The sequence below is a fragment of the Bufo bufo genome, chromosome 3 (assembly GCF_905171765.1).
Source record: "Bufo bufo chromosome 3, aBufBuf1.1, whole genome shotgun sequence".
NCBI classification, from domain to species: domain Eukaryota; kingdom Metazoa; phylum Chordata; class Amphibia; order Anura; family Bufonidae; genus Bufo; species Bufo bufo.
The window spans coordinates 479,348,685-479,372,477 of NC_053391.1; the positions used below are offsets into that span (position 1 = coordinate 479,348,685).

General features: G+C 42.3%; 2 protein-coding genes across 3 annotated transcripts in view; both read left to right on the forward strand.

Moving 5' to 3' along the window:
- ERCC5 (ERCC excision repair 5, endonuclease) overlaps positions 1-3,375 on the forward strand; it is a 59,554-nt gene extending 56,179 nt beyond the window's left edge. The window contains exons 15-16 of the mRNA XM_040425247.1: positions 433-517; positions 2,390-3,375. Coding sequence (XP_040281181.1) covers positions 433-517; positions 2,390-2,950 — 646 coding nt within the window. The 3' untranslated portion in view covers positions 2,951-3,375. The remainder of the gene's footprint in view (positions 1-432; positions 518-2,389) is intronic.
- A 14,691-nt stretch (positions 3,376-18,066) lies between these two features.
- The window catches only part of LOC120993493 (protein-lysine methyltransferase METTL21E-like), a 106,560-nt gene continuing 100,833 nt past the window's right edge, over positions 18,067-23,793 (forward strand). For both annotated transcript variants that reach the window (XM_040421986.1, XM_040421987.1), the window contains exon 1: positions 18,067-18,239. The gene's annotated coding sequence lies outside the window, so the exon portion shown is untranslated. The remainder of the gene's footprint in view (positions 18,240-23,793) is intronic.

Consider the following 23,793-nt stretch of genomic DNA (forward strand, 5'->3'; position numbering starts at 1 on the left):
GTGTCGAGTCTGAGACCAAGTGGAGAGGGGTTGGGAATGGAGCACTCTAACCCCATATCTAATTAAAAAAAATTCCCAGGGAAAACCCCAGTTTTTTTTTTCAATGTGACTGAATTTCTGTTAAGTTGAACCATTAAAACAGGTTGTGTAGGATTAGGTAAACATGGTTGCTTTCTTCCAAAAACAGTGCCACGCCTGTACACAGGATGTGTGTGGTATTTCAGCTCACCTATTCACTTTAGTGGACCTAAGCTGCTATACCCATCAGATGTGATGCTGTTACTGGAAGGGGCAGCCCATTTTATTCTCACTAATGTATCTCAGAACCCATCTCATCATTAACATTCACAGCAACCCCTGGTTAGATAGATGGCCAGCATCCATTGTAAAATGTATAAGTTTAAATTGACCGTTTTTCTTAACTCTATATACGTTCTGTGAGAGCCGCTTTGGCTGGTATCGCTCCAAGACTGATGAAGTCTTACTGCCAGTGCTGAAGCAGTTAAACACACACCAGGTAAATCTCTCTTTACCCCCAAATGTATCCCTTTATGGTAGACCTATACATGTAGATTGAATATTTAAGGGATTGTTTGGGATTAGAAACCTTGTATTGCAACACGGTCTTATTCAAGTAAATGCGGTTGAGTTGCAATAATACACGGCCATTAAACAAGAGTTGTGTCTACTCTTTGACAATCCTTTTAAATTGTAAGTGGTACTGGTGCAAATTTAGTTGTATGTTTTTTAGTTATATGTATTTTACCCTGCAGGGCATGGTTTAGGGTACTTTCACACTAGCGTTAAAGTTTTCCAGTATTAAGTTCCTTCGTAGGGGCTCAATACCGGAAAAAAATGCTTCAGTTTTGTCCCAATGCATTCTGAATGGAAAGCATTCTGTTCAGTATGCATCAGGATGTCTTCAGTTCAGTCCCTTTTACGGTATTTGGCCGGAGAAAATACTGCAGCATGCTGCTGTGTTTTCTCTGGCCAGAATTCCAGAACACTTGCCGGATTGCCGGACATGGCATTCATTTCGATTTCAAATGTATTAATGCCGGATCCGGTATCAAGTGTTCCGGAAAAACTGATCCGGTTTCCCGGTCTGCACATGCGCAGACCTTTAAATCAGTGAAAAAAATAAATACCGGATCCGTTTTTCCAGATGACACCGGAGAGATGGATCCGGTATTGCAATGCATTTGTCAGACGGATCTGGAAACAAATGATATCCGTTTGCATACTGATTTCCGGATCCGGCAGGCGGTTCCGGCAGTGGAACTGCCTGCCGGATTCTTCTAACGCTAGTGTGAAAGTACCCTTAAACTGGTTATTTGTAAGTTTTTGATTGGACATATTGCTGCTTATGTACTGCAGTTCGGGGCCTAATATAAGATTATAATTTTTTTGGTATGCTGTACCACGCCCACTTTGACTTCTTAAATGCTTGTCAATACCAGATGAGTTTAGAGTTTAGTAGATATGTTGAATACCTAATCAAATTTTGAAATTGCTACTCGGCTAATTCAAGAACAGACAGAATTCTTCATTGCTATCTTGAGTAGAGTTATGCCTCGTTTCCACTGAGCGGATCGGTTCGGGTCGGTACGGTACGGTTCGCTATTTTGGGTGTTTCCACTTTGAAAGTGATCCATACAAGTGAACCACCATTCAGGGTCCTGCTTCAGATGTAGGGCCATAGAAAAATTGAACGGTTCGGTTAGGGCGGAGCTACTTGCGTCACACAATACATTCTCCTGATTGGCGGCCTGAATAACGTCAAACGTAAGCGCAACATAAACACCACGCCGCCATTACTACAGATAATAGGAGAAGGATGCCTGCAAACAGCAAGCTGTGGTCGTCTCAGGAACGATCCACTTTTTTAACTATTCTTGGGGATGGCGCTATTCAGAGTAAGCTTGATGGATCAGTGAGAAATGAAAAGGCCTCCATCTTTGTTGTTTGTAGTGTCGCATTTGTTGTCGCACTAGTGTGACGTCACGCTACGCATTTTTTTCTAAACCACATATGGACTCGGCGGCCCGACTTGCAGTGGAAACGCTCACCTAAATAGACCGGACCATTAAAAATCTTCCAAACTGTGCCGACCCAAACCGATCCGCTCAGTGGAAACGAGGCATTAGTGTTCACATTGCAGTAACTGATCTGGATCTAAATTGTTAAATTCCGTTCTGACATTTAGATGCACAGTAACCACATTGGCAGTGCTAATCTATGCTCATGGCAACTATGACGTCTAATACTTGCCCCACTGCACATTAGTAGAAACCGTAGCCTGTAACTTTTCCAATAGACTCTAAAAGAGCATAGTCTAATGATTGCAATGTGCATTTTTAAGTATATCCTTTTTTTTTTCTGTTCACAGACCCAGCTCCGGATCGATTCCTTCTTTCGGATGGAGAACCACGAGGCTCATGGTCTGAAGAGTCAGCGAGTGCGCAGAGCAGTGACTTGTATGAAAAGAAAGGAAAAAGATAGCGACGTTCTAGAAGTAGAAGAGGCCACAGTACTGATGGAGAAAGAGTATGCACTCGGGGATAAGAAAAATGCAAAGCCTAAAAGAAACCCACAGAAAGGGAAGAAGAAAAAGGAGACGAAATTGGATAGTCCTCCATCTGAGAGTCCTCCATCTGAGAGTGTGGTTGGTGGCTTTCTTGGGTCCGGAACCAAATCTTTATCTCCTAAGAATGAAAAATCATTTGGGGATGACTTGGACAGGAAAACACAAAAACTCAACAGTTGCACAGACCTTTGCAAGGGAACAAAGCCAAGCAAACCTGGCAATGTTGGTTCAGGTGGAAAGACAGAAACCCTGGAAACAAGCAGTTCAAGTGACGATGAAGACAAGGTAGTGCAGGTAGCAGCCAAGCCTGTGTTTCAGCGCAACAGTAAAATACCAAAAACTCTGAGGGGTAGAAAGAAATAAAAAAAAATTGCAGTTTTGACCCTTATATAATATATATAAATTGATGTTTTTTTACCTGTTTATGAACCATCACCTAAAATTATATGTTCTGCAACTAATAATATTGTTGTTTGACTGCCATTTAATATTTAGTGTTTTTGGCCATGACTTGTTGCGAAGTACATTTTATACTACTCGCCCTCAAAATCAGATATTTTTATGTAACCTGCATCATGTGTTTGGGAAAAGGAGTTTACGTCCTTTTATATTGATGGTCTGTTTTATCCTGAGGAGAGGCTGCAGTAAAAATATCTGCCCACTACACAGTGACAGAGCTGTGTAGTTCCGGCGCTACTCCCAAATTCAGAGTGTCTGACCCTTGCCGATCAGATATTGATGGTCTATCCTGAGAATAGGCCATCAATATTAAAGGACTGGACAACCCCCTTTAACCCCTTAAGGACCGGGCTCATTTTCACCTTAAGGACCAGGCCATTTTTTGGAAATCTCACCAGTGTCACTTTAAGTGCTAATAACTTTAAAACGCTTTGACTTATCCAGGCCATTCTGAGATTGTTTTTTCGTCACATATTGTACTTCATGACACTGGTAAAATGAAGTAAAAAAAAATATTTTTTTTGCACAAAAAAATACCTAATTTACCAAAAATTTGGAAAAATTTGCAAATTTCAAAGTTTCAGTTTCTCTACTTCTGTAATACATAGTAATACCCCAAAAAATTGTGATGACTTTACATTCCCCATATGTCTACTTCATGCTTGAATTGTTTTGGGAATGATATTTTATTTTTTGGGGATGTTATAAGGCTTAGAAGTTTAGAAGCAAATCTTGAAATTTTTCCGAAATTTACAAAACTCAATTTTTAGGGACCAGTTCAGGTTTGAAGTCACTTTGCGAGGCTTACATAATAGAAACCACCCAAAAATGACCCCATCTAAAAAACTACACCCCTCAAGGTATTCAAAACTGATTTTGCATACATTGTTAACCCTTTAGGTGTTGCACAAGAGTTATTGGCAAATGGGGAGGAAATTTGAGAATTTGATTTTTTTTGTCTAATTTTTCATTTTAACCCATTTTTTCCACTAACAAAGCAAGGGTTAACAGCCAAACAAGACTGTATCTTTATTGCCCTGACTCTGCTGTTTACAGAAACACCCAATATGTGGCCGTAAACTACTGTACGGCCTCACAGCGGGGCGTAGAGTGAAAGGTGCGCCGTTTGGTTTTTGGAAGGCTGATTTTTATGGACTGGTTTATTTACACCATGTCCCATTTGAAGCCCCCTGATGCACCCCTAGAATAGAAACTCCCTAAAAGTGACCCCATCTAAGAAACTACACCCCTCAAGGTATTCAAAACTGATTTTACATACGTCGTTAACCCTTTAGGTGTTGAACAAGAGTTATTGGCAAATGGAGATGAAATTTGAAAATTTCATTTTGTTGCCTAATTTTCAATTTTAACCAATTTTTTTCACTAACAAAGCAAGGGTTAACAGCCAAACAAAACTGTATCTTTATTGCCCTGACTCTGCTGTTCACAGAAACACCCCATATGTGGCTGTAAACTACTGTACGGCCACACAGCGGGGCGTAGAGTGAAAGGTGCGCCGACTGTTTTTTTGACACCATGTCCCATTTGAAGCCCCCCTGATGCACCCCTAGAGTAGAAACTCCATAAAAGTGACCCCATCTAAGAAACTACACCCCTCAAGGTATTCAAAACTGATTTTACAAACTTTGTTAACCCTTTAGGTGTTGCACAAGATTTAATGGAAAATAGAGACACAATTTCAAAATTTCACATTTTTGGCAGATTTTCCATTTTAATATTTTTTTTCCAGTTACAAAGCAAGGGTTAACAGCCAAACACAACTCATTATTTATGGCCCTGATTCTGTAGTTTACAGAAACACCCCATATGTGGTCGTAAACCGCTGTACGGGCACACGGCAGGGCGCAGAAGGAAAGGAATGCCATACGGTTTTTGGAAGGCAGGTTTTGCTGGACTGTTTTTTTGACACCATGTCCCATTTGAAGCCCCCCTGATGCACCCCTAGAGTAGAAACTCCAGAAAAGTGACCCCATTTTAGAAACTACGGGATAGGGTGGCAGTATTGTTGGTACTAGTTTAGGGTACATATGATTTTTGGTTGCTCTATATTACACTTTTTGTGCGGCAAGGTAACAAGAATTAGCTTTTTTGGCACCGTTTTTTTTTTGTTATTTACAACATTCATCTGACAGGTTAGATCATGTGGTAATTTCATAGAGCAGGTTGTCACGGACGAGGCGATACCTAATATGTATTACATTTTTTTATGTAAGTTTTACCCAATGATTTCATTTTTAAAACAAAAAAAAGTTTGTGTCTCCATAGTCTAAGAGTCATAGTTTTTTCAGTTTTTGGGCGATTATCTTAAGTAGGGTCTCATTTTTTGCGGGATGAGATGACGGTTTGATTTGCACTATTTTGGGGTGCATATGACTTTTTGATCGCTTGCTATTACACTTTTTGTGACGTAAGATGACAAAAAATGGATTTTTTTACACTTTTTTTTTTTTTTTTTTTACGGTGGTCACCTGAGGGGTTAGGTCATGTGATATTTTTATAGAGTCGGTCGATACGGACGCGGCAATACCTAATATGTATACTTTTTTTTTTTATTTATGTAAGTTTTACACAATGATTTCATTTTTGAAACAAAAAAAATTATGTTTTAGTGTCTCCATAGTCTAAGAGCCATAATTTTTTCAGTTTTTGGGTGATTATCTTAAGTAGGGTCTCATTTTTTGCGGGATGAGATGACGGTTTGATTGCTACAATTTTGGCGTACATGCGACTTTTTTGATCACTTTTATTACCTTTTTTTGGGAAGTAAGGTGGGCAAAATTTCAATTTCATCATAGTTTTTTTTATTTTTTTTTATGGCGTTCACCGTTCGGGTAAAGTAACATGACCGTTTTATAGATCAGGTCGTTACGGACGCGGCGATACCAAACATGTGTAGGGAATGTTATTTTTTTCATTTTTAATCAGTGATAAATGTGTTTTTACTTTTTTTTCACTTTTTTTCACTTTTTTTTTTTACCCAGACCCACTTGGTTCTTGAAGATCCAGTGGGTCTGATGTCTGTATAATACAGTACAATATATATTGTTCTGTACTGTATTTTACTTACACTGAACAGATCTATGCTTTTAGCACAGATCTGTTCAGCACCATGGACAGCAGGACGCCTGAGCAGGCGTCCTGTTGCCATGGGAACCTTCCCCGTCTGCTCAGAACTGCGCAGACGGGGAAGGGTGAGGACGGGGCTGGCGGGGGGCTGTCTGGGAACTCTCTCCCTCTCCATCGGGGGGCTGCAAAGGCACAGCAGCCCCCCGATCGGAGAGGGAGGGAGCTCCCTCTTACTGTTAACTTTTTCCATACAGCGGTCCGTACGGACCGTTGTATGGAAAGGGTTAAACGGCTGACATCGCATCACCGATGTCAGCCGTTTATACCAGGGTGTCAGCAATGTGCTGGCACCCTGGTATACCCACTCTACACCAACGATTATTCAATGGGAGGCGGGCGGGGGATCGCGATCCCGCCTGCCGCACCGCCCGCCTCCCGCACCGCCCGCAACACCCCCCCTGCACCTCCCACCGGGCTAAAATCATTCAGAGGTGCAGGGGGGGTGATAAAATTATATTTTCGGCACACTAAAGTTTCTGATCGCCGCGGTCAGGGACCGCTGGGATCAGAAACTGCAGAAATCGCAACAAACCGCAGGTCTGAATTGACCTGCGGTTTGTTGCGATCGCGGACATGGGGGGGTCACGGGACCCCCCCGCGCATTTAGCCGAGGTGCCTGCTTAATGATTTGAGCAGGCACCTTGTTCCGATCACAGCCGGCCGGGCGGCAGTGATCGGAACAACACATGACGTACCGGTACGTCATGTGTCCTTAAGGACTCGGGAAACATGCCGTACCGATACGTCATGTGTCCTTAAGGGGTTAAGGTTTTTTGACCATGGTTGTATTGTTACTGTATTTATTATTAATATTTTTTTGCAAATTCGTTCATGTCTGCCAGAGACTCCTCCAAAAGTAAGAGTGACCCATCTGTAGGCAGCTGTTTTGGGTTCTTTTCTCTCACCATTATAGAGTACCGGTTGTCTGTGTGGGATGTCTTAAGCCTCATTCACACGTCCGTGTTTTAGTCAGTGATTCCTATCAGTGACCGTGAGCCAAAACCAGGATTGGAGCCTCCACAGACATAAGGTATAAGGGAAAGATCTGCACCTGTTCTGTGTTTAGACCCGCACCTGGTTTTGGCTCACAATCACCGATAGAATGAGGCATAAGACGCAGCTTCCAGGAAAGGGAGTGGCTACTGGATATCATCGAACAAACCCAATGGATGTGTAGAGACCTATTTTCAGAAAGTGGGGGAAAAAAGTATGCAAATGAGTTCATGTCAGCAAAACCAGAAACCAGTAATGCTCAGATTTTTTTTTGGCCTACTACTTTTTTTTCCCGTTTTTTTTTTTGGGGGGGGGGGGGGGCACAGATTGAGCTTGTTTGAAAAAGGCTGTTTAGCCGAAACACGTCACATCTTTCTGTGTTTTGTTTGTGGCAAAAAAAGTGAAGATTTATTAACAGTGCTGATCCACTTCTTCTACTTTTTGTTTGTGATCCAACATGCCCAATCCTTTTTTCCTCTGAATCTGTTGTTGGGGAAGGTTTGTGATAGCCCATACGCATTAAGATGGCGGGCCTAAAACACAGAAGGTGCAGCGGCGCTTCTCAGAGCTCTCTGCACCTTCGGCTTGCATCGGCTCTGCTCAGTTTTTTCAGCATGTGGAATACAGACCCATAGAAAGCACCTTCCTTGAAGGTTTAGGTACTTTTATTTATTTTTTGCTAAATGTTTTTAAAGGGGCACAGAGCACGGGGGCTGCGTTCCCCACTGGGCTTGCAGTGATGCTGTCACATCCATAATTCATATGACAGCTGCTGCCAATCACTGGCCTCAGCAATCATGAGCCATTCATCCACATGTTACCACCGAGGCCAGTGATTGGCTGCAGTGGTCATGTGAACAGTGAATGGCAAGTCAGAACTGCAGGCCTAGCGTGGACAGGGCAGTGGGACATTTAAAAAATGAAGGCTTCTTTTCTTGTTTTTTTTTTTACTTTCTACAACCCCCTTCTCTGAGCCCAACTTTAAAAATCCCTGTAAATGTTTTTGGCAGGACAAATCCACATAATAACTTCATACATGCATTATCACCATCAGTAAATAAGAATGCTACGTTGGGATCACATTAGGTAGGACTTGCCATGGCTGTCCATCAGGTCTATTACCGCACACAGTATATGTTGTGATTATGCTAGATGTTCTTGCCCAGCAATGTGTGAAGACTTGTGGTTAGAAATCGAAAGAACATTCTTCTTCATTTACGAGATTTTAACAAGTGCAGTAAAATGTGTCATCACTGTTCTTAAGGAGAGCAGAGAAGGCAGCAGATGCTCCTCTAAGTAAATGTTAGATGTCATGGCCCCTGTAAAACCGAGTTTACTTTTCACCAGTGCCAATGTCTGAAATAGGAACTTGCTGCAGTTAGTCTATAGTCACACGGATTTGGTGTAGAAATTTCTACGACTGAAAATCTATTCCATACAGTTGTAGTAATTCCTGCATGTAATTCTACCTAATGGGTGTAAATAGACCTTAGGGTATGTCTACCCAGGACCTTTTTTACTGCAGAAAGTCCGCAGAGTCAAAATTCAATTCGGTTTCAGTGAATGGGATTGAGCTACAGTACCAAACACAGCTGCTATCCTATGAAAAGACCACAGTGCACATGTGGACATCTCGGGCTCCTCCAACAGATGATCTATGAGGGCTTCTCGGAGTCCAACCTCCTTCAATTTGATATTGATGACCTATACTAGTGATGGGGAACCTATGGCACGGGTGCCAGAGGCGGCACTCAGAGCGCTCTCTGTGGGCACCCGCACCCAGGAAAAACTCTATGGCGTACCAATATGCTTTAGACTTTTCCTGCCATTCATCAGCACAGGACGCACTATGAACAGCACAGGCAGCACACTGAATGTAGGCTATTAAGCTATTATAGCTATATGATAAAGTACATGAAAGATATACTATATTGGTATTCAGGTTAAATTGCCGTGTTGGCACTTTGCGATAAATAAGTGGGTATTTGGTTGCAGTTTGGGCACTTGGTCTCTAAAAGGTTCACCATCACTGACCTATACTATGATGCAGCTGTGCGGCTATTCCCTTGCACACGACATAGGAATATGCCTTGAACTTCAGATGCGGCATCTGGATATGGATGATTATCATGCAGGTACAGGAATATTTTAGTGAAATTAGTGAAATTTTGTGGCAGGAGGTAATTATTTAAAGAGGATCTGTCACCATACGTGCAAGTGTATTTATTTATTTTTTTAATTACCCACAAAAGATGCAGAAAGTGTCCCCATTCACGTCCATTCATCTTTGGGCACGTAGGATTATGTTGGCTGATACGGCTTGCAGCTTTTCAACAGTGATGCTGCTGAAGAAAATATGTCCTGCTTTTTCCAACAAGATGGGGCACCATACTAGAGTTGTTGCGATACCAAATTTTTGATTCGGTTTCGATACCATGAAAAAGTATTGCGATACTCGATACCATTCGATACCACGCGAAAAAAATAAACAAAAAAAGCCACGTGCATTCCTCATTTTTAAAAATGGCGAATCGCGCAGTTTTTATTTTATTTTTTCTGTTCCGGCATTCACCACCTAGATTTTTTTTTTTATATTTTAATAGTTTGGACTTTTCTGACGTGGCGATGTAATATGTTTATTTATATATTTTATATGTGAAATTGGGAAAAGGGGGGTGATTTATACTTCATATTTTAGTGTTTTTATTTATTTATATTTTAGATCTCTATCAGGGTGAATAGGACTCCACACTGTCCCTGCTGCTCTGTGCTTTGTGCACACAGCATCAGGGATGTTACCATGGCAACCAGGGCTTCTGTAGCGTCCTGGCTGCCATGGTAACCGATCGGAGCCCCAGGCTTACACAGCTGGGGCTCCGATCAGAAGCTGCCACTGCACCACCAAATGGGGGAATGGAGAGGTCCCTGTGGCCACTGCCACCAATGATTTTAATACTGGAGGGTTGAGAGGGGCCGGCGCACTGTGCCACCAATGATTTTAATGGGATGGGGGGATTGAGGGGGGGGGGGCACACTGCACCACCAATGATTTTACCCCTTTATACAGGAGGCGGGTACTAGCAGATCAGCGGCAGTTAACTGCCGCTGATCGCAGCTCCCTGTCAGGGGCAGGGTGCCGGCAATGCGATTCTGCTGCCGGCACCCGCCTCCTGTATGTGTTAAAGACTGACTACTGTATATGAGTCCAGACTTTCACTATTAGGCCACACAGAGCGGCGCCCAGCGATGTCTCAGCACTCACCATTTAGTCCTGGGCGCCGCTCCGTTCGCCCGCAGTGCCCCATTACTGTCTCCTCTCCTGCTCCACATGCTGCTGATTACTATCGGAGCGATGGGAGGAGACATCAGCTTCACTAGTGGGCGTTCCTTCTCCCTGGCTGTAGCGCTGTCCAATCGCAGCGCAGGGAAAAGGAACGCCCACTAGTGAAGCTGATGTCTCCTCCCATCGCTCCGATAGTAATCCTATCATTGGTGGCGCAGTGCGCCCGCCCCTCCTCCGCCCCTCTCTTCTCATTGCCGCCCCTCCTCCACCCCCTCTCTTCTCATTGCCGCCCCTCCTCCGCCCCTCTCTTCTCATTGCCGCCCCTCCTCCGCCCCTCTCTTCTCATTGGTGGCGCAGTGCGCCCGCCCCTCCTCCGCCCCTCTCTTCTCATTGCCGCCCCTCCTCCGCCCCTCTCTTCTCATTGGTGGCAGCGGCAGCAGCACAGGGGGAGGGAGGACAGCTTCCTTCTCCCCGTGCTGCTGAGAGAGAACATGAGCGCGCCGATAGCAGCGCGCTCATGTTCAGAGATACTAGACTGCGCAGAAGCGCAGCCCAGTATCGAAAAAACGGAAATCCCGGTATCGTATCGATACCGGGACAAAAGTATCGATTGGGTATCGAAATTTCGATACCCGCAACAACCCTACACCATACCACATCTCACCGGTAGTGGTTCATGAACCGTTTACGGAGCAGTGAACTGTGAGCAAAGGGTTATGGCCACCACGTTTTCAGCAAATAGATTGACTGCCTCTTGCTCTCTAAATACAGAGGCTGATTTAGCACCATGGTCTAAAAACAACACCTAAAAAAAACATCAAATCTGTTCTCTGCCATGAAATTAATAAATGTACATAAAGGATGCATAGTCTACCATTAAAAGTATAGAGATGACAAATGCTTGGGATCACTAAACTGCTGGATTATGGGGAGTTCACAATAGCTGGAAGTGTATACATTGGTCCCCCTTGGTAACACTTCTTGCAGACTCATCACTGATGTATTGACATTTAATAAGCACCTACTGCTGTCTGACTTCTGACCACTGCCTTCTGGCTTTCTCCCAGTGCTGCAGTGCTCCAAACCATACAGTACTTCTCAACTTCCTTGTCATTATTGCCCTGCTGAAATACATTTAGGTTCTGTTGACATATTGTTTTATTGATGCATTAAAGGTACATGTATTCCCAACCAACCTACTAGTACAGTTGTGCTAAAAATAATAGCAGTGTGCTTTAAAAAAGTGAATAAAAGCTCAAAATCCTTCTAATAGCTTTTATTTCCATACACACAAATGCATTGGGAACACGGCACATTCTATTCCAAATCAAAACATGAAGAAAAATATATCAAATTTGTGTAGTTACTCTAAAACATTTTTAAGAAAAGTGAATATTAGACTGTTCAAAAAAAATTGCAGTGTTTGTATTCTTCTTTACAAGTCCACTGTTTCTGAGAACTGCTGTACATCTGTGTTGCATGGAGTCAACCAACTTCTGGCACCTGTGAACAGGTATTCCAGCCCAGGATGATTGGACTACATTCCACAGTTCTCTATTTCTTGGTTTTGCCTCAGAAAAAGCATTTTTGATGTCACCCCACAAGTTTTCTATTGGATTAAGATCCGGGGATTGGTCTGGAACCAAGATGTTGCACGTTTACTGGTGTGTTTGGTGTTGTCTTGTTGGAACACCCATTTCAAGGGCATTTCCTCTTCAGCATAAGGCAGCATGACCTCTTCAAGTATTCTGATGTATTAAAACTGATCCATGATCCCTGGTATGCGATAAATAGGCCCAACACCTTAGTATGAGAAACATCCCCATATCGTGATGCTTGCGCCACCATACTTCACTGTCTTCACAGTGTACTGTGGCTTGAATTCAGTGTTTGGAGGTCATCTGACAAACTTTCTCCGGCCACTAGACCCAAAAAGAACAATCTTACTTTCATCAGTTCACAAAATGTCTCTTTAGGCCAGTCAATGTGCTCTTTGGCAAATTGTAACCTGTTCAGCACATGTCTTTTTTTCAACAGTGGGACTTTGCGGGGGCTTCTTGCAGATAGCTTGGCTTCACATAGGCGTCTTCTAATTGTAACAGTACTCACAGGTAACTTTAGACCTTCTTTGGTCTTCCTGGAGCTGATTGTTGGCCGAGTCCTTGCCATTTTGGCTATTCTTCTATCCATTTGAATGGTAGTTTTTCACTTTCTTCCACGTCTTTCAGGTTTTGGTTGCCATTTTAAAGCATTTTCAATCATTTTTGCTGAGCAGCCTATCATTTTCAGCACTTCTTCATATGTTTTCCCCTCTCCAATCAACTTTTTAATCAAGATACGCTGTTCTTCTGAACAATGTCTGGAACAACCCATTTTCCTCAGAATTTCATTGAGAAATGCACTGTAACCAGCATGTACAACATTTGCTTCCTTCCTTCCTTAAATAAGGGTAATAATTGCCACCTGTTTTTCAAAGAATGAATGACCTCACTCATTGAACTCCACACTGCTTTTATTTTGAACATGCCCCTTTCAATAAGTGATTGAATTGCAAAGAATCAGCAGCATGCATGTCATGTCTGTTGGGTTTCTATTACTCTACTACACCTGCTAGTAAATTATTTGCCATGTAGAAATATAATTTCTACCAAAAACAGTGATTGATCAAGTTAGAACTCTTTCACACCTGCGTTCTTTTCTTCCGGCATAGAGTTCCGTCGTCGGGGCTCTATGCCGGAAGAATCCTGATCAGTTTTATCCCAATGCATTCTAAATGGAGAGAAATCCGTTCAGGATGCATCAGGATGTCTTCAGTTCCGGAACGGAACGTTTTTTTGCCGGAAAAAATACCACAGCATGCTGCGCTTTTTGCTCCGGCCAAAAATCCGGAACACTTGCCGCAAGGCCGGATCCGGAATTAATGCCCATTGAAAGGCATTGATCCGGATCCGGCCTTAAGCTAAACGTCGTTTCGGCGCATTGCCGGACTTGACGTTTAGCTTTTTCTGAATGGTTACCATGGCTTCCGGGACGCTAAAGTCCTGGCAGCCATGGTAAAGTGTAATGGGGAGCGGGGGAGCAGCATACTTACCGTCCGTGCGGCTCCCCGGGCGCTCCAGAGTGACGTTAGGGCGCCCCAAGCGCATGGATCACATGATCACATGGATCACGTCATCCATGCGCATGGGGCGCTCTGACGTCATTCTGGAGCGCCCCGGGAGCCGCATGGACTGTAAGTATACCGCTCCCCGCTCCTACTATGGCAACCAGGACTTTAATAGTGTCCTGGGTGCCATAGTAACACTGAACGCATTTTGAAGACGGCTCCGTCCTCAAATGCTTTCAGTACACTTGCGTTTTTCCAGATCCTGCGGGCACCTCCGGCAACGGAAGTGCACGCCGGATCCCAACAACGCAAGTGTGAAAGAGGCCTTAGTGATGTCTGACTGCTATTATTTTGAACACAACTATATGTCAATAAGTGCCTATGCACCTACCATATGATACCTTTTGGCGTATGTTGAGCCTATATTCATCAGCTTACCTGTAAGGTCAGCAGTCTGTCTGCCACTGCCCTGATCTCCCTTGCGGGCATTATACCCATGCTACTCTCCATGCTGCTGCTTCCTTGCTTATGCCTAGGGCTTGCACGCCTCTTAAAGGACCAGTGGACACGCTTCCAAATCCTTCCCCAGCAAATGGCTGAGGGTTTCTGGGTATTTAAGGCGCCCTCTCCAGCTGGAGGGTGCCTGAGCTTTAGGTTCTCTGGTGAACAGCAAAGGTGTTCTGATAGTCTTCAGCTATTGTGGTTTATCCTGCGTTTGTTCCTGTCTGTGCTCCCGCTTGTAACTGCCTTGCCTGTGTATTCCAGCATATCCAGTTTTAGTTCTGTCTGTCTGCCTCCTCTGTGTTCCTGCCAAGTAGCCAGCCTGCCTGCGTCACTTGTATCTTCACCATGCCTGCCTATCCATCTTGTGTCATCCACCATCTATATCTTGGTCGCAGTCGCATGACCCAAAACACACAGCTAAAAACATCCAACAATAGCAGAACAAAGCATTGGAAATTCTGAAGTGGCCCTCAACGAGCCCTGATCTAAATCCTATTGAACATCTGTGGAAGATGCTGAAACATGCAGTCTGGAGAAGGCACCCTTCAAACCTGAGATAGCTGGAGCAGTTTGCTCATGAGGAGAGGGCCAAAATACCTGTGGACAGGTGCAGAAGTCTCATTGAGAGTTACAGAAATCACGTGATTGAAGTGATTGCCTCAAAAGGTTGTGCAACAAAATATTAAGTTAATGGTGCCATCATTTTTGCCATGCCAGTTTCATTAGTTTGTTTTTTTAAATTATTCTGTTGAACCACAATTCAAAACTAATGTCTGATTTTCAGTAAATATTTATTATTACTTTGGTCAGTTTTCAAGTTATTTCAGTGATCATTGTGGGTTTTTCTTTCTTTAACAGAATGGTACCAACAATTTTATTCATGTGTGGTCCAATTACAAGTAACTTGCAACATTTTTTGGACTCTTTCTGGAGAATTTTTCAGTAACCTGGACATGTTTCCTTGCTGGCCTCCTCAATATTACTTCTACGTCAAGGTTCACTTACTGTCAGTCAGTATGCAATCCATTTCTGAACCCTGGCCTTGGAACTGAACTGAAATAATTAAGCCTTGATTTCTGCCTTCTGGGAGAGGCTTTCTGATCAAATTAAAGACAAGTTGTAAGGTCGGGACCTTCGATGAGCTGATCGTTTTGGTGATCTGAATTGACCCGAGCATGTCAAGGAAGTGACCAGAAAGAGAAGACCCCTTCAACTAGTACTGATTTCTCAGGAACTGCTAAAGGCCATCTTCTTCCTCACCAGCTAATGTACTTGAATCTATGCAGGTGGATAGGGTAAGGCTCATGGAAGTAGAGCGTAACCACAGATACTGTACTGTGGTAGAGAGGGTCACTTCGCCTGCAGCTGTCCCCAAAAAGCCAGGAGGCCACAGAGCTTAGGGTTTGGTAGGAGATATAACCATGAGTGGAGACCTGTCCTCTGCAAGATTGTCCTTGCCTGTGATGTCATGTAGTGGTACTATGTTCATCGTGATGGCCCTCCTTGATTCCAATGACCAGCAGAGGTGTTCAGATAGTTTTGTTCTATTGCAACTTACCTGCGTTTATCCTGCATTTGTTCCTGTTTGTGCTTGTACCTGTCCTGACTTTGTCTGTGTTTAAGTTAATCCTGTCCATCTGCCTTGTCTGTGTTCCTGACAAATAGCCAGCCTGCCTTTTCACTATCACCCAGCCTGCCTGTTTATCCTGTGTCTCCAGCCATATACGCTTCATGTGTTCTGTCTGGATCTCACAAACCTGCATTCAAGTGTTAGTGACTGTTTGGACTTGTTTGCGGTTTTCGTGCATTTTTGGTGCATTTTCTGTGTCCTGACCTTCTGTTTCTTGTACCAGAGTCCCTGACCCCTGTAGTCAACTGCAAATTGCATCGGGACTATCCCAGGAGTTGGTAATTTCTTCCCTGGAGCGAAGGCCAGATCGCTGTATAGAGGTTAAAGGTGGAGCGTCGGAATAGCACCCCTAGGGTTTATACCAAAGCTAAACTGTTTACTTGCCACAATGGGTCCATACTCAGTGACAATACCCTTTTTTCATTGTAAAATAAAGTTTAATTTACTGTGTGTTACTATGCAGAGGTAAAGGTTGTTTGGACAGCACTCCTTAACAGTAATCCGGTGCTCAGCGGTAGCGACAATCGGTGTATAGAAATATAAAACCGCGGCACTCGAGTTAGGTAATTAGTTATTTATTTATCCATCCAGAAAATAAGACTTAAGGCCAACGTTTCGGTCTCATCCCGAGACCTTGTTCACGGCCTGGAAGAAAGAAACGTCTGGTGTGGAGGATGGCTTGTAGGCTACAAGCCATCCTCCACACCAGACGTTTCTTTCTTCCAGGCCGTGAACAAGGTCTCGGGATGAGACCGAAACGTTGGCCTGAAGTCTTATTTTCTGGATGGATAAATAAATAACTAATTACCTAACTCGAGTGCCGCGGTTTTATATTTCTTTACTATGCAGAGGGACACAGTAGAAAAATATACTGTATACAGTGGCACACTCAGGGTGTATACCTCCAATGTGGGAAAAAAACAAGATAAGAACAAAGCCTTAAAGAGGAGATGTCCTTTTGAAAATGCAGACTGTCTACCTGACATAAATCCTGCTGAACCCGAGTATGCTAGTTTTTGTTTGATTTTCCTATGTACCCCCGAGATATTGGCCTCTTTAGTTATTGTGATCTCTGTAGTAATGATATATTGCTTGCCAAAGAGGCAGCAAACATTGCACTTCTCAGGAAGTAATTTTCACCATTCTGATCCTATCATATCATTGTGGCCTGCTCTGCACACCACAATTGCTTGTCGCTAACAGAATTCTGCTATATACCTTAAAGGTGGGGTGGAGGTTCTCCTTTGTCTCTTTATTGGTGGGCTTCCCCATTGGCTAGGCTGCAGGATCCTCGGGTCCTCACAAGATGAGGTGTCTCAGCCGCATTCAGCACACAGCATGGTATCACGGTTGACGTCCCAAAATCACATATTTGATTTGCTCTTGGATGGGCTGCACTGTTTTCTGTTCTTGTCCTTTAATGCAGATATGAAAGTGTTGTGTGAACTGGACACAACTGCAGTATATCAGACAAGGGGATTTTAACTGAACTGCGAGACATTTGGAAACCCTGCACTACATTTCACCTGTCGTCCAAGCGTAGCTTGTGGCCGTTTGTAGAGATACTGTCTTGTTTTATGCCCATTAGTCCAATAAACTGTGAATGGACTGCACTGCGTATCCTTGACCGTCACTCCATTCAAACACTAGGAAAGGTGAGGGGCTCCAACAACCTATCCTGTCGATAAATATCCATTGTGGGATATTGTGGTTACACAGCATTCATAGAAACATATTACGGCCGAACAAGACCACCTGGCCCATCTAGTCTGCCCTTTTATTATTTAGTTTGTATGAAATTCAGAGCCAATTGCTCTGCTTCACATATGGGAGCCTCTTGCACTTTTGCTTTTAATGGAAAGCACAAATATACCCAATAATATTTTAAAGAAATATGTCCTTTTTCATTATAATTTAGCTTTTCTTTACTTTAACATTGTATTTTTTACTAAAGTATGGTTGCAGGAGCTGAATGAAAACCTCTGCATATTGTCACATGGAGTAAACCTCAAGGTGTGGGGCTATAGAACCGTTTGGGAGAAACTGGTAAGCATAGGATTATTTTTTATTTTATCCAATTTACTGGAATGGAGCAAAGTTTTGAAAAACTCTAACCACCTAACTTTAACCGGTTTTGTATTTTCAGTTTTAATTACATGTATGAATTTGTGGATATTTCCAAATGCAAATGAATTGTTTATGAAATTATTTACAATAGAGAAAATCTTCCGATGTGTCGATAAACTTAGCAGAGGGAATTCAATAAATCAGTGACGTGTGTCCCCAGCTCTGCGTTCTCAAGGAATGTGGTGATAGGACATTCCAGTTTGTGTTCTAGCTGCAGCTGTCAGGATTCATTAAGCCTTCTCCTTGTATGGGAAGCATCATCATGACATGAGCTGTGCACAACTTACACTAGGAATACACAGTTTCCCTTTCTCTGGAGGGAATATCCAATGCCAACCTCCAAGTGGGTTCCAAGGAATGCAGAGATTATTGTTGTCTGATGATCTTCTTCCCCAAGTGCAAGGTAATGTCATTGTTTTACTTAGAATAAAGTTCTGTTCATGTTCATTTGGTTGTCCTTCAGTGGATTACTTATAACATGAATCATTCTACTGTGCAATTTATTTATTAAATAACAAGTAATACAGTTATATTAATATGACGTAATCACCACTTATCCAAGAATGACTCCAAAAATCTATCTAGACAAATCTGTTGAGACACAACTATCCATTTCAGAGCAAAAGGCCAATTTTTATGAGAATGTATGGTTGACACAATTTTTTTATTTTTTTGTTTTCTTATTCATGTTATAAAACCAGTTTGTAGATTCCTGAATTCAGGAAAATAATAATAATAATTAATTATTATTATTATTATTATTATTATTATTATTAAGCTGCAGCACTTCAGTAGATTTCAATACTATACAGCTGTGCCGCTCCGTCTATAGTTGACTGTCTGCTCACCTTTTTGTATTCTTCCCATATTTAAATGGCCTTTCCTATGGTGCTGTATTTTTCCTGCACAGTCCATTCTGCTTAGTTAATTGCTGTGTGTTTTGTTTATGAGTCTATGGTATGCACATATATCAGTTGTCTGTATACAGACATGTAATAAGAGGCACTGTAAAGATTTACATTATCCAAATAAAAATGCTTTATTACCAGTCTGTATTAGGGTACTTTCCCACTAGCGTTTTTGTTTTCCGGTATTGAGTTCCGTCACAGGAGCTCAATACCGGAAAAGAACTGATCAGTTTTATCCTAATGCATTCTGAATGGAGAGCATTCCGTTCAGGATGCATCAGTTTAGTCCCTCTTACGTTTTTTGGACGGAGAAAATACAGCAGCATGCTGCAGTTTTCTCTCCAGCCAAAAATACTGATCACTTACTGGATCCGGCATTAATTTACATTGAAGTGTATTAGTGCCGGATCCGGCATTAAGTGTTCCGGCAAAACAGATCCAGCTTTCCGGTCAGACCTTTAAAAATGCAAAAAAAAATTATACCGGATCCGTTTTTCCGGATGACACCAGAGAGACGGATCCGGTATTTCAATGCATTTGTCGGACGGATCTGCATCCGGATTCGTCTGACAAATGCTATCAGTTTGCGTCCGGATTGCCGGATCTAGCAGACAGTTCCGGCGACGGAACTGCCTGCCGGAATCCTCTGCCGCAAGTGTGAAAGTACCCTTATTAACAAGGATCCGATGGGACCCTTCCTGACAGATAAATTTATAGGACACAGTGCTTCCCACAGTATCATATCAATTCCAGATCAGTGGGGGTCTGACTCTTATCACCCACCCTAATAAGTTGATTGAAGAGGGGACACCACAGCTCAGTTTAGTAGTGGCTTTGCCTGGTACAGTATTTCAGCTCACTCCCACTCACTTGAATGGAAGTTACCTGATTTACGATGTACTGTAATACCGAGAACAGCCACTGCTAACCATACAGAGCTGGGCCTAGTAAACAACGAATCGGCAGGCATGCTAAGAGTCAGACCCTCACCAGTCAAATACTGATTACGTATCCTAAGGACAAGCCATCGGTTTTGTAGTCCTGGAGAACCTCTTTAATACCACAAAAGAAGGTGGTTGACAGACACACACACACAATCTCCTAGATGAAGTGATTTATAATAAGGTTATCTAAATTTCAGATTCTTTCTGTGTTAGGCTGGGTTCATATCACGTTTTTTGTCTTATGTTTAACGTATCCAAAAAAACGCATACGTTAACCGGGTGCCACTGTTTGGCGGCATAGAGTTTGAATGTTAGGAAAAACACATACTTTTTTGCTAGACTCTGCAGGATGGACAAACGCAGTGTGCTATGCTATTGCATTTTTCTACCCCCAAAGTACACTCACCTAAAGAATTATTAGGAACACCTGTTCTTTTTCTCATTAATGCAATTATCTAGTCAACCAATCACATGGCAGTTGCTTCAATGCATTTAGGGGTGTGGTCCTGGTCAAGACAATCTCCTGAACTCCAAACTGAATGTCAGAATGGGAAAGAAAGGTGATTTAAGCAATTTTGAGCGTGGCATGGTTGTTGGTGCCAGACGGACCGGTCTGAGTATTTCACAATCTGCTCAGTTACTGGGATTTTCACGCACAACCATTTCTAGGGTTTACAAAGAATGATGTGAAAAGGGAAAAACATCCAGTATGCGGCAGTCCTGTGGGCAAAAATGCCTTGTGGATGCTAGAGGTCAGAGGAGAATGGGCCGTCTGATTCAAGCTGATAGAAGAGCAACGTTGACTGAAATAACCACTCGTTACAACCGAGGTATGCAGCAAAGCATTTGTGAAGCCACAACACGCACAACCTTGAGGCGGATGGGCTACAACAGCAGAAGACCCCACCGGGTACCACTCATCTCCACTACAAATAGGAAAAAGAGGCTACAATTTGCACGAGCTCACCAAAATTGGACTGTTGAAGACTGGAAAAATGTTGCCTGGTTTGATGAGTCTCGATTTCTGTTGAGACATTCAAATGGTCCGAATTTGGCGTAAACAGAATGAGAACATGTATCCATCCTCTGATGGCTACTTCCAGCAGGATAATGCACCATGTCACAAAGCTCGAATCATTTCAAATTGGTTTCTTGAACATGACAATGAGTTCACTGTACTAAAATGGCCCCACAGTCACCAGATGTCAACCCAATAGAGCATCTTTGGGGTGTGGTGGAACGGGAGCTTCGTGCCCTGGATGTGCATCCCTCAAATCTCCATCAACTCCAAGATGCTATCCTATCAATATGGGCCAACATTTCTAAAGAATGCTATCAGCACCTTGTTGAATCAATGCCACGTAGAATTAAGGCAGTTCTGAAGGCAAAAGGGGGTCCAACACCGTATTAGTATGGTGTTCCTAATAATTCTTTAGGTGAGTGTATATGTTAAACATAGGACAAATACCGGAAAAATTGAAGAATTTCTTACAGAACTAGGAGAGAGGCATGGTCAGGTCTCTTTTGACAAACCATACAGCTTTTGAACACTACAGACAAAGTCTAAAAGTAAGCCGTTGCTGTAAAAATAAAAAAAAATACGGAAAGACGAGACAAAAGTTAAACTTTTCAGCACAAAAACTGTGGGGAAGATTTATCAATCTGGTATAAAGGAAAACTGGCTCAGCATAACACCCAATCAGATTCTAACTTTCATTTTTCAGAACTCCTTTGGAAAATGAAAGGTGGAATCTGATTGGTTGCTATGGACACCAGTTTCATAAATCTCCCCCTATGTTCGGAGAAAAAACACTGCACACCAACACCAAAACCTCTTCCCAACGGTCAAGCATAGTAGAGGGGGCATCATGGTTTGGGTCTGCTGTTCTGTTTCAAGGCCTGGATGCCTTGCGGTCATTGAGGGAACAGCGAACGTGTACCAGAAAATTTTAAAGGAGAATGTAAGTGCAGCAGTTCATAACCTCAAGCTGAAGAGATGATGAGTCATGTAACAAGACAATGACCCAAAGCATGCAAAGTAAATCAACTTAGACTGGTTAAAAAAGATTTGTGCTTTGGAATGACCAAGTCAGAGTCCTGACTTTAACTTTATTGAGATGGTTATGGCGTGATCTAAAAAGAGCTGTGCATGCAAGGCATCCCAGAAATACTAATGTAATGAAACACATTTCCAGGGAAGATTGGTCCAACATTCCTCCTTGACTTTGTGAACTTCTTATTTGCAGCTACAGAGAGTGTTTGGTGGAGGTTATTGCTCAATGTACTCAATATTAGACATGAACTGTTTTTGTGTTATTAGTTTAGGTATATTGTGTTTCACATAACAATCAGTCCACATTTTATTAGAAATAAATGCAGAAATCCAGGTAAAATTCCAGAGGATTTATTTGAAGTTGGAGAACACAACCTAGCAATAAAGGCAAAAACTTTTGTGACATTATAACAGAGTCTAGGAATAAAAGCAAATCCCATTCTATTGTCTTTACAAGAGATCATAGCCAAATAATGAAGACTTGGGGAGATATTTATAACTATACAAAATGATTTGGTTGCCCATTGCAACCAATCACAGGACAACTTTAATTTCTTACAGATTTCTACAAAAATGAAAGCTGTACTGTGATTGATGCTATGGTCTAAAAAAATACAATTTCTCTTTTAGTCAGTTTTATAACTATCCTCCATAGGCTGTTGTTGCTAAATCAAACTCAAACAAAACTTGTTAACTTCTAATAACACAGGCCATTGTGACAGGATGGCAATACAAAATAGGTTGCAGTAAAGACAATGGCTATTTTGACACCCTCAATGTAGACAAGAGCATAGAAACAAAGACGAGCAGTACAGTGACTAGGTCACTGTGCTGCGATGTGGCCATCGTTTATTTGGTTTTATAAGTTATCTATGGTTGAAATTCATTATGCCATTCATATTGTAACTCCTCCTCTGTGAGATCATATGCTGTTCTTCAGCCTTTTCCTGTTTATCAAACATGCTTTACAGAACTGGAGAGGGAATTTTCCGTTGACCTATATGAGCATTTCTCAAGCTACATTCAATAAATTACCTAAAAGCATCCATTGCGCCCAATTCTACATGGAACTGATTAAAGAAAGTTCACTATCTTCTATTGCTTCTACAAGAGATTGCAACTCACTCTCATCAGAGACTTCTCTCATGTACATCTGTGGCAGAATAATCACAATGAAGCATATAACACAAACACTATTGTGAAGTCATCAGTCTACAACAAATGTTATAAAGGCACAGGCCTTTGTGATATTATCACAAAAAAAATATTTTATAATGGGAGCACTGGCTATGTTGATCATATAATAGCTTAGGAACGAAGACAAACACTACTGTGACACGATCGCAATACAAAAACAGCCTTGAAATACAAAACAAACACTTATGACATCATCACAACAGAAGGAATAAAGACGATCTGTACTGTGACATCAAATAAAACACAGCCTAGTGACCTAATAATAAAGCATTTATGTCATCACAATAAAACAGAACTTAGAAATAAAGACAAACTCTATTGTGATATCATCACATTACATCATAGCCTATAAATGAAGACATGGCTTATGGAAATCCTCAAATATCTGATAATAAAAGATGGGCTATATTGTGCCATGATCACAATAAAACCTAACATGTAGGAATAACAACTAAATGGGCCTTTTCACTGCCCGAACATCAGATTATTGCTAATAAGCGTTCATATGAACTCGCATTAACAATAATTTACTGGTGTAAAGGTGCAGCTTATTACCCTATGAACGAGCGAAATGCTTGGTCATCAGGTAATAGGACCATTCGTGTGGTCACCTAAATCATCATATGGCAGCAGCAGATTGCGCTGTCTACACAGCACTCTGCTGCTGGCAAACAATGATTCTGTATGGAGACGAGCGATGGCCTTAACGATTTCTCCTCCCCATACTGTGGAGGAGATTTTTGCATGTAAATGCGGCAGCCACCTCCACTGATAAGCAGGCGGTTGTCAGGAAGGAACACCTCCTTCCCGACAGATGTCTGCTCAATAGAGCAGTTTAAAGGGGCCTTAACACTA